We start from the raw sequence: 15181 nt of genomic DNA on the forward strand, positions 1-15181 counted from the left end.
TGGTTGTTTGCATTTCTTTAAACCAAACACAATCGTCTTGGGCAGCGCTAAGCTCTGGACGGTGGCTCTGCAACATGGTCTCTGGAAGGAACTTGTTTTGGTAGAACATTTGCACCCCGCTAAAGAAAATGCCACATAGAATATTAAATGAAGTTAACTGTTAATACAATACAGTAACATGTGCTATTTAAAGCTTTAGTGCTAGCTTTGTGATATTAATGAACGTCTGTTACATTGAAGCCATTGCCAAATGTTGCAAATTGCTACAAAGCTTATAAAGACTATGAGCCCCACACAACTCTTTATGGCTATGTGCGCGCAGAAACTCGAGTGAAGATAATTAACTCTTCTGAAGAGTTCATCATGTTTTTTAACTAGCAACTGCGTGGAGGAGGGGTGGGAGTGGTGCGTGATCACGGAAGGCTTGTATCATGTGGACGCGCCGTCAGTTTTGTTGTCATTACTTAGAATTCCTCATGGGGGCGACAAAAACTACGCACTACAGCTTTAAATTAGTTGGATACATGGTTAAACGTATTTGCTCTTTCCAGCGTATCGCTGTGTGCACTTCGTCCATAGCAATCCCCACTAATCAGTCCCAAAACATCCCAGTTAGAGATGAAATGCTGTAAACATATTCTTTGTAAATCTTAACAATCATTCCCCAATTGAACCAAGCAGGCCCGACTTGTTGCACAATCCAAATTTTCTTCAAAACTTGCAATTGTCAGCGTGTAGCCAGTAGCTCCAAGTTTGTTGTTGTTGTTTCTCTAAAGCGAAGGGATTTTAAAAACAGCAACACACAGAAAGCGGAAGGTGAGGGACACGCTCCGGATGTCAGGCAATTATCCTGGAAACATACTTCTGTTGATCCATGCTACAGAGATGAAAAAACTCAACTCTTTCAGAACACAATGAAATACAAACACTGTAGTTCATTCAGATCCCTATCCATGGATTCTCCCACGTACCAGTCCCATGTGTGATAAGCATTCAGCCATTGTCCCACATTATACTCATGATGGTCCAAACATCGGCCCTCAGTCCTTGCCACACTCATGTGCACGCTCAATTTAGTCTAAAGACGTCTTATGCAACAGAATGATGAAGCCACTGAGTGCTGGGACTGGGAGTGTACTTTTCTCTGCTCAATGGGGAATATCACATATTCTCACCATGTACAGTATTAAGAGGACTGCTGACAGCACAAACAACACACATGCACATACAGGCACGCATGCACGCACACACTCACACACTCACGCACAGACACACACCAGAAAAATTTGCCTTAAATAGCAAATCATGTCAGGCCTTAAAAAGCCTACAATTCTTCTGCTATAAGACCATATTTACAATTCTGTAAACATCAAAGTTCATAGGTGATATTTAAAAATACATGGCCTTTTAAATTTGACTTGTAAACACCCCTGCAGTTATTTTCTCAAGCAGCACACAGATGACGTGAAAATCAGATTTTGTCCTACAAATCTACATAAAAGGATGTGGATTATGGTCAAAATAACAGCATTACTTATTAAATCTATTTCATCTCGCCTCCACCACATCATCGACAGATAACTCAAAGGTCAGGGTGAACAGAGTGCTTTTCTTGCCGAGTGGTACGTAAGATTACATTAGGTTATTCCTCAATGAGCTGAAAATATAGGAAAATGCAAGGAAAGTGCATGAGTAACAGCACCAGTTCTATGTGTCTACAGTTTGAGGCTTAAGTTGCAGATGGCTGGGCTTGGTGTTCTTGACCCCAGACTCAAACAAACAAACAAACAAACACACAAACACACACACACACACACACACACACACACACACACTCACTTCCTGGTGCTGAACGGCAGTGCTGACAGCGTTTTCTTTTCGTGTCTCCTCCCTTTTCCTTCCTCCTCACCCCCTCCCTCTCTCGTCTTCATGCAGATGCTGTGAGAGGAGGTCAATGCAAACTCAGAACAGCCTGAACCTGGCGAGAACACTTTTGCCACCGGTTCAAGGAAACACACACACACACACACACACACACATACACACACGCAGAGGAAAGGGAGCTGAGGGCTGAAGGCCATAACAAACAGAGGGCCTGTTGTGGTGTTGTGCTATTCTGAGAATGATCGAGCTTACTCTCTTTTTTTCTGTTTCTCCTTGTGTTTCTCCCAAACATTAGAAATAGGAACACTGCACATGCTGTTCACACTGTGTGTTAACCCTTATGTAACATTAGAAACAAAGCCAGATCACATCTCATAACTGCACTTCATTTATAAAAAGTGATTAAAACACAGTAGTGCATTAATCTTAAAAAATGGTGGATAATTACTACATTTTCACTTTTAACCGTCAATTTGATAATTTGTAAGTTTCTTCACACATTTTGTTTTCTCTCCTAGCTGCTGGTCTGCTGTATTCAGGTCCGAACAAAAACACATTGTTGCATCTACATGTACTGTATGTATTTTTCATGTGTTTATGATTAACAACAGCACATTCTGTCTCATTATTTATTAGCCATGCTATAGCTGTAGCACTATGGATGGCATTGGTGGTCAGTCATTCAGTCAGTCAATCACTCTGGTCTGGACTGAAAGATCTCAATAACTATTGGATGCATTGATATCAAATTTTGTACGAGCATACATGATCTTTACTATAAATAAATATAAATATTCTAATACTTTGATTTATGACCAAATAAATACCTGCAAAACCAATAACATTCCTTCAGCCTCAGCGGTACTAAATGTTTAGGGCAAATTAGCAAATGGTAGCATGCTAAACTGATGGTGAACATGGTAAACATTATACCTGCTTAAAAGCCGCATGTTAGCATTGTCATTGTGAGCATGTTAGCATGCTGATGTTAGCATTTATCTCAAAGCACAGCCTCACGGAGCTGCCAGCATGGAAACAGTGTGAGTATAACCAATCATTTTGACATTCATTATCTTAGACTGCTGACAAAAGTGGAAACCTTGATATGTACTTGTTTAAAAAAAAAAGGAGTTGACATCAACATTCTTTTCTGAGAATATACGTACTATTTAGATAAGATAAGGATGCAGCATCATTGCTTGTGCAATCAGATTAGTTCACACTATGTAAAATAACACATATAGTAGCGCAATAATGCCAAGTTTTAGGTTACAGACAATCATTGCACTGGACTATCTGCATCCTCATAACACTTTACAAAGAGATTAATAAACAATGATAGAGTTGTATCAGGAAAGACTTGAAAAAATGGCAGATGATGTCAAACACCTGCCTTTGTAAATAAACTTGTACATTATAATATCCAAAGCAGATTAGATAAACAGGAATTAAAAAACTCAACTCTTTCAGAACCCAATAAAATCCAAACACTGTAGTTAATTCAGATCCCTGTCCATGGATTCTCCCACATACCAGTGTGAGTGAGTATCATGTGGGAAATCGCTGAATGCTTATCACACATGGGGATAAGCATTCAGCCACTGTCCCACATTATACTCATGATGGTCCAAACAACGGCCCTCAGTCCTCGCCATACAATGTACACTCATGTGCACGCTCAATTTAGTCTAAAGACGTCTTATGCAACAGGGAAGAGAAGCCACTGAGTGCTGGGACTGGGAGTGTACTTTTCTCTGCTCGTTGGGGAATATCACATATTCTCACCATGTATTAGTGGACTGCTGACAGCATATGCGCACACACACACACGCGCACACACACAATATATAAACCAGATGTTGAGACAAAAAAAGCTTGTGCACAGAGTTCAGCAATACTGCAAAGAGGAACGGAGTGAATGATCCTGTTTCTTTTGAGGGCCGCCCTTTTGAAGTGCACATTTCAAGACCAAATACCTCATAAGGGGTCAACCAACTCAGCTCCATTCCAAAGGGACCTCCAAGTTCAGAAACAAAAGTTCAAGCCTTTTATTATTTTTAATAAAAAAAATTTTTTATTATTATGTACTGTACATGTATTGTGCATGCAGATGTGCATTTTTCTTTCATAGGCATCATTGTCACTATTTATGTTGTCACCTTCTAGTGAAAGGAGCTAGGAATAGCACAGGTGTGATAACAACTCTGATCTAACATTGCATTATTTCTTGGGAATCAGATGAGTTTCGTGGATAATTTAAGACATGTTGCATGTTCTTAAAATATGTGTACACACACAGCGATTTAGTACTGTACTTACGTTACTGTGGGAGATTTGCGAGCGACAGATTCTAACAGAATTTAGAATTTTAGTCTCTATTGTGAGTTTAGCTCCAAAATAATGGATCCTACATTTCCTATAATGCAACTCAGTAGCATCTATTGTTACCAAGGTTATTTTCTCAAACTTTAGAAATCTTCTCCAAAACCAGGAGAAGACATTACACAACTGTTTTCACAGGCTTGGTACTTTCCATGACAAGTAAACTGATCGTCTTATGTAATATTGGTGGAGTGCCCCTGTAAAAATTGAACAGACTTTGTTATTCAATAAATGCAACATGGTTTTCGACTAAACAGAAGATTTCGTGAAATAAAATACATTCAAAACTTCTCCTTTAAGTTTGTATTCAGAATCAATGAGGTGGACAGTTGATGTCCACTTCATGTGTCTTAGAGCAGCTTTACACACTCACACACATACGCTGCTCCCAAAGGACTTATTTGTGTTTCCCTCAAAGTGATGTAAGTTTTTGGATTTTGTTGCTAAGAGGGATGATGTTTTATTTCCAACTCGTGGTGGTGTGCTGGTGCTGGGCTTTGCCAGCTTTGGAAAAGTCCTTGTTGATATGAACAGTTGAGCCTTCAGGGTGATATGAAAATATTGACAAAGAGGTTTTGTCTGAAAAACCTGCATGGTTCGATGCTGCTTCCAGCAGGAATCTGCCATTTACTGTTTTAGAAAGCAGCTTTTTCTCCAATCAAACTAAATTTCTGCTTCACTCAAAAATATGTAAGTGGTGTAGCATTGCCTGCTTGGCTCAATTATCCAAGTTTATAAGACAAGTGGACCACATAATAAATACATAGGCCCAGAAATGAAACCACTATGTAACATATATATAACACACATGTCACAATCACATTACATGCTATTTACACCTCATAGCGTAAAAAATAGCGTGTAGCTGATGCCCAGAGAGGCTTACAGTATCTGCCAAATGCAGAACTTCCTCCTGCTCAGAACATAGTCCACCAAATAAGGTCCCCCTCCCTTCTTATCTGACATTTAGTTTTACTTTAGTGTTAAGCACTTCTCCGTCATAACTCACCGAACCTTGTCCTATTTAGATTCAGGCATAGCACATTCATATACATACAAACTTTAATTTGTGGCCTCCTCAGTCTGTGTCAACCCATACCCAGTTCTAACAAATCTTAAGTTCTGATCACTAGAACAAAAGAAGACCATTTGGCCAACACAAAGATTTATCATTAATAACTGTAGTCTCCATTGCCATGCCTATCTCCACCGCACTGTATCAGTACTGGAGTATGGTCTGGCTATACTGCTTATCATTCTGGGAAAGACAAACATTTCTTTAAACCAATCACAATCATCTTGCACACACTGGATGCAGCAACAGTGCAGTGCCCTTGCAAAATAGATAGCGGAGATAGCAGAAGGGGGGAAGAATGCCTGAGCGCAGGATGTCAAGCTTTATCCCAGCACTGTACATTCGGTAAACCAGACTACACCAATAGTGACATCCTTCCACTGAAGTCTGTGAACCTAACGTGAAGCCTAATATTAACACTTAGACCTCAAAAACGCACATGCTCAGCACAGTAAATGGCCGATATAATGTAAGTGTAGTAGTAGCAGTGTTTATCTTTGTCAAAGTCAAGAGACCCAATTGACCCACGTGTCTCTCCTCCACATCATATGACTATCATCTCTCGCGCACACACGCACACGCGCACACACACACCCACCCTATAACAGAGCATGCATGTACTGCAAAGACTCCCAGCAGTGAAGGAACCACAGTGTATTAAACCGCATTCTGTTTATAGACAGAAATATCAGAGAGCAGTCTATGAGTGAGCGTGTGTGCGTGTGCGTGTGTGTGTGTGTGTGTTGGTGTGTGTGTGTGTGTAGAGATGGGTTTATGAGTCACCTTATTAAGCTGAGTTCACTAAGGGACATCTCTTCCTCTGTGCAGCTCAGGATTATCACCAGACCCGGACTGGCCATCGTTAGCACCAGGGGAATACTTGGTGGCTAGCCAGCTGATAGGCCCGGAGCATCAGACCAGTGTCAACCCCAACCTTAGAGACCGCCGGTCTGTGTGGGACCGCCGGCAATTTCGGCCGACTTTACTGTCTTTACAAGGCTGTAGCGGGCTCTTAGATGAAGATACAGTATTTGTATCATATGAAACTAGACGATCTAAGGAATTAATTGGTACCAAGCAGGTAAAGCTAGCCTATCTGAATGGGAGCTAAATAACTAGGGGTGTGCAAAAAAAAAAAAAAAAAAGAAAATCGATTCATATTCAAATCACGATTCAAGCTCTACCGATTCATAGAATTCCAAAAATTGATTCATATATGTATATATATATATTAATTATTAATAATATATATTATATTTTTATATATTTTTTAATTGTCTATCTACTGCAATCACATGATAGATCGATAGATACTTTATTAGTCCCCAAGGGGAAATTCAAGGTCCCAGTAGCTTACAGACATCACACACATACATCATAACAGGATGTTAAAATAACAAATAAACAAATCCACATGAATAACATGGACAAAAAAGACAGAAAAATCCACATGAATGTACTAAGGGATGTATAAGATATGTATATATATATATATATATATATATATATATATATATATATATATATATACATACACACACACACACACACACACACACACACACACACACACACAAATGTACTAAGGGATATATAAGATATATAATGTGTATATATATATATATATATATATATACACACACACACACACACACACACACACACACACGGGAAAAGTAACTACATTTTACTACTACAACGTTTTGTTTAGTCGAGAATCGAAAATCGATTTTGAATTGAATCGTGAGCCAAAAAATCAATATTGAATCGAATCATGACATTTTCTGAATCATGCACGCCTATAAATAATGCTATAAGGTTAGGCTAAATTTTGGCAATGGAAAAACTGGCAAAGCCATTTTCAAAAGGGTCCCTTGACCTCTCACCTCAAGATATATGAATGAAAATGTTTTCTATTTCTACCCATGAGTTTCCTTTTTTTACAGACATACCCACTTTATGCAACTCCCATGCAGTTTGGGGCAAAACCCATGCTGTCTCATGCAGTATTTAAATGTGTTATTTTCACCAATTCTAAAATGGTGTATTTGAATATTTCTACATACTGGGGTCAGTAAACAGTCTTGGAGTTGCATAAATTGGATATTGCTGGAAAGCTGAGACCCCTGTGTATTCAATTAGCCCAATTGTATTTATGTGTGATGCTGTTAGTCCCCATTGTACCCATTTTATTGTCATGAATCAATTTTCAGAAACTTGACCTCACTGTATAAATTTACCTATTATAACCTCTAGGATAATCACAGCCTCATAAAACTGTACAACCACAAACTTAAGACCTAGCGCATTCAAAGCACGTGTGGTTTTCATAGGTATATTGACAATAAGGGGGTTTCTCAGCAGTTTCCTGAACATAAGCACTCGCCATCCAATTGAATCTCCAAATGTCAATGGTTTTTGATACCAAATCACAAGACATATTTTTCTGTGGTGTTTCCCAAGGTATTGATGTCTTAATGTGGTATTTTGGAGGGATTTATGACCATTTTAGTCAATTCTCAAGTGCTCAAAAATGGTTATATTTCAGCATCAAATCCCTGTAAGAAATGGTATCAACCCAAAAGTTGCTGCAACAACTAATGAGACATAGCATGATAATGGCCATCATAAGAGTAAACAGAAAAAAAAGTAACAGCATACGTGGGCTGTTGTGAATGTGTGAGTATTGGCCTGGACAGCTGTTAAGATTCCTGGCCTGAATCATTCACCATCATCAGTCTGGCTCTGATTATCACACACACTATATGTACAGTATTGGTGTGTGTGTGTGGGTGATGGAGGTGTATATTTCTAACAAAGTGATGATGTAATCGTGATATTCACAGGTTGAATCATGTTAAAATAGAACCGGAAAAAGCACTCGAGTTGAGGTGAGGCATAAAACAGTGTTGGAGGATGTAATAACATACACAAATGGATTTAAATGGACGCCTTTGTGTGGACACTTTTAGAAACAGGAACTCACATGAAAAAAGGAACCAACGCAACAGATACCGTAAGTCATGTTGAAGTTATGGATGTATGTGAGCAGTGTTTCTTCATCGCCACTCCTTATCATGCCCTTGGATAACAAAGAAAAAAAAATTCCACCAAGACTATTAGGCTATAAGCAAGACAACAACACAAGATATTATGAGAAAAAGAAAACCCAAGACCATTTGTTTCTTAAATAACACTTTCACTGGTTTTAACACATTTGCAACTCACCCTTGGCATAGGCAGTAAAACAAATGCTATAGATCCGTCCACAAGAACACCTCCTAATTGCAGTTGGGAAACATTTGTATTCAGTGCGGATGCTTTTGTAGTCACCAGAAGAAGAAAAAAGCGGCCAAACCCTGCCAAAATCCATCCTAGTACAGCTTAGCAGACAAGACCACCAACTGCCCTGAATACAACATGCTGTGTGTCAAATCCTACAATCTATTGGCCAGCCTCACCTCTAATGTCACTAAAATCACCATCTATTTCTGCTATCTATCTTTGTCTTTCTCTCTCTTTATCACACACACACACACACACACACACACACACACACACACACACACACACACACACACACACACACACACACACACACACACACACACACACACACACACACACACACACACACACACACACACACACACACACACACACACACACACACACACACACACACAGAGAGAGAGACCAGTGGTGAGCTGCAGTGTTTGCTTCCACTGCAGAACTCACTGTTGGCTCATGACTGGCTGGCTTGCTTAGACTGACCCAGATACACACACTAATCCTTTATGGACATACACACACATAGTACAAACAAACATAGATCCATATTCACACAGGCACAAACAAATACAAGTTCATAATTATGAAAGGGTATACAGAGCAGGAACACACACTTACAGTTTTTTTCGATTGCTAAACGACAGTGGGCACAACTGGAGTCACATGTGCAAAACTCTAACTACAGTCTCCACAGCAGCAGTTCATGTGGACCAAACTCTAGTTCATTTCTCATTGCTTGAACACAGTTTTCAAAACTCTACACACTTATCCCATGACTTTAACCACAATGTGCACAACACTGTAGATTTACAGCACTTTGTTCAAATGCTAACACACTGCTGTCAAAACTGTAAACCACACATTCAAAACAGAATAGATTTCAGTCTGGTGCCTATCAAACACTGTTGATTGCAATTTTAGCTGAAAGCCTAAGCAAGTGTCTTATTTTAGACTAGTTAGTGAACATATATGGTATTTATACAGAGAAAGCTCAGAAAGTCTTTTTTTGTATACAAACACCAAATAAGAATGAAACAATTCTACACAGTACTGTTTGAGAGAAACGGGTAAAAGCGCAAAGATACCAACATGTCCAGGTAAGAGATCTGAGGTTATGTACACAGCTATAAAAAAAAGTGAAAAACACTATATCTTTACAATAGTAAAACTGCGTTCTTACTGTTTTTCAGAAAGTAATGGAGGTGAAAGCAATAGAAACACCACATTCATTAGTATTTAGAGATGATGCAGACATCCAATGTGATGAAGAAAACCTGCCACATGATGCTGGAGAGAGGTAGGATTAGTCACACTGTTCGTTGCTACTGTTATGTACCTTTTCGTTTTTTTTTTTCCCAGTAATTCCATAAATTACTAGAGACAAAATACTTTATTGAAGAAAACTGCTGATTTTCATTCCTTCTTGTTTACCTTATGTAAAAATTGGTATGCTATACAATCGATATTTTTTCCTTAAATAAACTGTTGAGTAGTGTCAAGTCACTCAAATTGTTCAAACTGTAAACATGAGAAAGTTTGTAATTTCTGTATTGGCGTTTGATGCTAGTGTTTTTACCCTCAGTGTGTTCTGAGTGACGGTGTGTGTTATCTCAGTGAGGCCTGTGCATACTGTTTGAGACGTGTGTTAAGAGTTGTGTTGCTTTGAATGAGTTTTGCAGGTGATGTGAACTGTTTAGCTCAGGTGACTGTAGGTAGTGCAGACTGTAGTTAGAGTTTTGCACATGTGACTCCAGTTGTGCCCACTGTCGTTTAGCAATCGAAAAAAACTGTAATACAAGAAAATACACACGAGGGGGGGGGTCAAGGGCACACACACAACCACACAACCACACACACACACACCACACACACACACACACACACAACCACACACACACACAACACACACACACACACACACACACACACACACACACACACACACACACACACACACACACACACACACACACACACACACACACACACACACACACACACACACACACACACACACACACACACACACACACACACACACACCTCCAGTTGAATTTGGCATATGTCTAATTCTCGGATTACCACATGATAATAATAAATTCACCTCATCTGATAGTGTTGTATGATCGAAAGCTACAGAACAGCCGAAGCAGCTTGAAAGTACTCAGAACTAAATGGAAATCTAAACATCTACAATTACATGACAAATTGGCAAAACTGATGTGAGAACTATCTCAGAACAGAATGACTAGAATGTTGCGTATAGCCCCTGGCTATGATTTGAATATATGCAAATGTTACTGTCAGAAAGTGTTATGTCAGAATCAGCAGAAAAAATTATGGGCCTCATTCACCAATATCTTCCTATGTTTTCTCTTAAATATCTTCTTAAGAAAGTCCCTAAGAAAAGTCAAGGTCTGATTCATGACGTGGTCTTAAACAGCAGAATTGTTCGCAGGTGTGTTCTTAGAATGATGAATCCCAATGTCTTTGTAAATTGAAAGCTCGTGCCCGTTGCTCCTATTTAGCATAGGTAAACACCCCGTTAATTCCCATAAAAGGGCATGAGATGGCAGGGCCGTGTCCTGTGCACACTTAGAGAAATGTCCAAAAGACGTGGCAAAGACGGTGGAGGCCTCAACTCCAAAAGAAAGAAAAACTTTAGTAATTCTGAAGTGGAGGTACTGCTGCAAGAAGTTAATGAAAAACGAGACATCATATTTAGTAGCAAATAAAACCGATGTATGGAATGCAGTTACTCATGCAGTGAACGCTGTATCCGGAGAAGGGCGCAAAACCGATGAAGTAGAAAAGAAATGGTTTGATTTGAAATTGGAGGAAAAATAAATTGCTTCAAAACATAGAAGATACTCTTGCCGTATAAATAGCGCGATCAATCACTTATTATTGAATAGCAGGGTTCCCCGTTAACATAATTGATGTGAACTGAAGGCAAAGCAAGGCAAGTTTATTTATATAGGCCTAGCACAATTCATACACAATGGCAATTCAAAGTGCTTTACAAATGAGCAGTAGTGTGTATTTATTCAAACAAACAAACTTATGAAAATAATTAGTTACAAAATGGAGAGAAATGTTACATTTTAAATTAGAACGGATGAAAACGGTATAGCTACTTGTTTTGCGCAAACATGTCAGCTCTAAATTGTGTGCGTAGATTCTGTTCTTACCTAAGAACAAATCCCAAATAAGAAAACATTGGTGAATGCCAGAATCTTCGTGAAAACTGTGTAAGTGGGGTTTAACAACACATTTGTTCTTAAGAACGTTTGCTGAATGAGGCCCATTGTGTCTAACTAGAAGCTTGCACATAGAGTTTTTTCTCCTTGTATCATATAAATCATTCACCATAGGTAAAATTGTCTAGAAGTTCCAGAATCTGAAGAAATTAAGCTACGTTTAGAGGAAAGTCAGACATAGTTAACATAATTGGATGTAGCACATGTATTTTATGCTTTTCTTTTCTGTTGATGACTAAGTTTTCTAGTTGGTTTCTGATTAGGGTTAGTTCAATTAACTCCCGGATGCAAAAAAAGGTTTTTTATCTGTTTCTCACCCACAGCTGGAGCATCATACTCTTCTCCCAGCAGAATCTCTGGAGCGGAGTACGCCAGCGACCCACAGCTGGTGGCCAACATTGTCCCGGGTTGGAATAGGTTGCTGAACCCAAAGTCTGTCAGCTTCACCGCTCCTTGCTGGGGAAAGAACACCACATTTTCGGGCTTCAAGTCCCGGTGCACCACATGGAGCTGGTGGCAGTATGCCACAGCACACACAATCTGGGCAAAATGGCGCTTGGCGGTGACCTCAGCCACGCCTCCCTCATGACGGAGGATGTAGTCGTAGAGGTCGCCCCCCTCGGCCAGCTCCATGATGAGGTACAGGGTGGTGGGCGTGTCGATGACCTCGTAGAGGCGAACCACATTGGGATGCTGCACCAGCCTCATGCACCTGAAAATAATTAGTAATGAGAGTAAGATAATTGTCAGGGTAATCCGAGGAACTAAGACTATTACCTTTTAATAGAGTTATAAATAAGGATGATTTGAGTGATGCAACTCCTTCAGGGCACCTTATAATTTAGCTATTCTTTTTATGTTTTTTCCATGTTTGCTCAGATTAGATTTAGATGATCACACAGTCCGTTTGAAATCCCAAGAAATCTGAACAAAAAAAATTGCTGCAAAGTGCTCCCACTTTTGTTTTTCAACCAGTTTTTAACCTTTTTCTAAACTTTCTAATTTTCTTCTCAAACTTTGTCTTAATTAGTATTCTTTACCTCACTTCCTGTAAGAGGTGGCTTGTTGCCATAACATCAAGTTTTGTCTTGTCAATCATCTTGACAGCAACCAGTTGCCCTGTGTTGACATGACGAGCCAGTTTGACCACAGCAAAGTGGCCCCTGCCCAATGTCCGACCAAGTTGGTACAGTCCGCTGAGATCAGAGCGACTGGGGCTGCGACTGGGGTCCATATGTCCATCCTGGGCTGAGGTTATTTCTCCAGAGGAGTCCATGTTTGAAACAAAGAGGGGGTTCGGAGGAAAGAGCAATTGAACTGGAGGGCTTTAGGAAGATGGAGAAAGGGACAAAAGGAAATAGTAGACGGAAAATAGTTGTGTCAAGGTGTCAGGGACAGAGGGAAGAGGGGGTGCAGGGCAGCAAAGTTCCTCACTGATAGGGAGTTGCCTGCAGGACAAAGAAAAGACAACGCAATAAGACAAAATGACAGCATTGATGATTTTGGCCTTGGCCCAAAGGGAAAGGGGCTTAGATTAGGTCAGCTGATGCTAATGCCTCATCCCTTCAAGCACTGGACCAAAAATAGATTGATATTTCACATATTTTAACAAAGGCAGAGAAGACAGAACAAGTTCAAATTAAGTGGTGAAGACTAGATTGCAATGTATACATTGTACTGTAGTAGAATGAGAGCAGTAGAGGGTAAATATTATTTTATTGTCTGATATTGAAGGGGCTGTGTTTGTCTCTATCTCAAATAACACCCAGCCAGCACTAATGGCATGCCAAATCAATACTGTAACAGGAAACCATAATGTGTGTGTGTGTGTGTGTGTGTGTGTGTGTGTGTGTGTGTGTGTGTGTGTGTGTGTGTGTGTGTGTGTGTGTGTGTGTGTGTGTCATTATTTTGGCTAAGAGGGTCAGAAGGTGGCATTAGACCTGATGATGTCATCATCAGATCTTCCCCAAGGTAACAAGTTCAGCTGCCATCATTATCTTCATTACCATGGTCATCATCAATACAATTACCACTGTCAACTTCATTGCAGTTATCTTTATCCTATTCATCCTCATCACTGTCACAGCTCATCATCAACATCATCATCATCATCATCATCATCTCTTATTTGTCACTATATGGCAGCACCACTATTCCCATTAAAGGCAACAGCAGCCTTTTCCCACATGTTTAAAGCCCCTCTCACAGCTTTACTGTGCCAAGTGTACAGAAGTAGGCTACGCTAGGCCTCACCGTGTTAAAATGCGCTGATATCCTTGGCTGTACAGTTTTATAAGATCCAAAACACTGCGAAAACCTGCTTACGGGCTGCTACCCTTGTGGTAAGGCCAGCTGCTCTCTACTTGGTCTCAACTGCAGTCCCGACTTGGCACATACGCATGTACAGTAGTCATCCTCCTGGCTGCTGCTCAACACCTCCAAACAAACGCTAGACCACTAACAACCTCACTGACAGCGCCACAGGAATATAATGCCGCTGCTGGACAACAGAGGCAGCTATAATAACACAGTAACCTCGGTGCCAACTTACCATTGTTGTGCAAATATCCCGTAGCTGCGAGCTGTTAAGCCAAAAGTTCTTTCTGCCACCCACAGACTCACACTTGGTGTCACCGCTGAATTCCGACGTAGAAAATGACAGCGCTGCCTTTTCGTTTTCTTTCATAATATTCCATGTTTGCGGTCCATGTGTGCACATACTTTTTCCATAACTGCCTGCCTTCTGCCTCAATTCATTCCAGAGGCTCGAGCTGTGTGACCGCGCGCCCGCTCCGCAAAACGAGATACACACAAGAGTAGGACAGAACGTTTCGTGCGCGCGCGTGCACGTACATACACGCGTGTGTCCGGCTTCCTTCTGACGTCAATACATTCCAACTCGCTCCCGCGGCGCAGCAGCAGCAGCCAGCGGCCGCGAGCCTATAGTACGCATGCTCGTTGGCAGTGGAGAGAGGAAAATGACTGAATGAATGCTTCGGAAGTCCAAGAAATTATATAACTGACTAATGTGTGCTTTTCTTAAAATATCAAGGAGGCACAATAAGCTATGCCATAACTTAGCTATACCGGGTAACGCATATTCCTGAGATGCTTTAATGACAGGCTAGTAATGACTTTATTCATTTGGCCGGAATTCATACACAACCACACAGGGCCACGAGGGAAATTACAAAAAAGTGGTTTATATATATATCCTTTTTGCCATTAGAATGGGAGCGTCCTATGGACAAGTCGAATAGCATTCCTGTACCATCTCTGCAGGGTGTAT

The 15181-nt window shown here is 40.3% G+C and overlaps 1 protein-coding gene across 2 annotated transcripts in view; it reads right to left on the reverse strand.

Moving 5' to 3' along the window:
- snrkb (SNF related kinase b) overlaps positions 1–14709 on the reverse strand; it is a 21722-nt gene extending 7013 nt beyond the window's left edge. The window contains exons 1-3 of one of the 2 annotated variants that reach the window (XM_028584271.1): positions 14444–14709; positions 12933–13340; positions 12210–12604 (exon numbers count right to left, since the gene is read on the reverse strand). In XM_028584271.1, the coding sequence (XP_028440072.1) occupies positions 12210–12604; positions 12933–13168 (631 nt within the window). In that variant the 5' untranslated portion in view covers positions 13169–13340; positions 14444–14709. Of the gene's footprint in view, positions 1–12209; positions 12605–12932; positions 13341–14145; positions 14253–14443 lie in introns of those variants that run through there. The other variant, XM_028584272.1, reaches the window with a different exon arrangement.
- Positions 14710–15181: the final 472 nt, after the last annotated feature.

This window comes from Perca flavescens, chromosome 8, assembly GCF_004354835.1.
Source record: "Perca flavescens isolate YP-PL-M2 chromosome 8, PFLA_1.0, whole genome shotgun sequence".
NCBI lineage: Eukaryota > Metazoa > Chordata > Actinopteri > Perciformes > Percidae > Perca > Perca flavescens.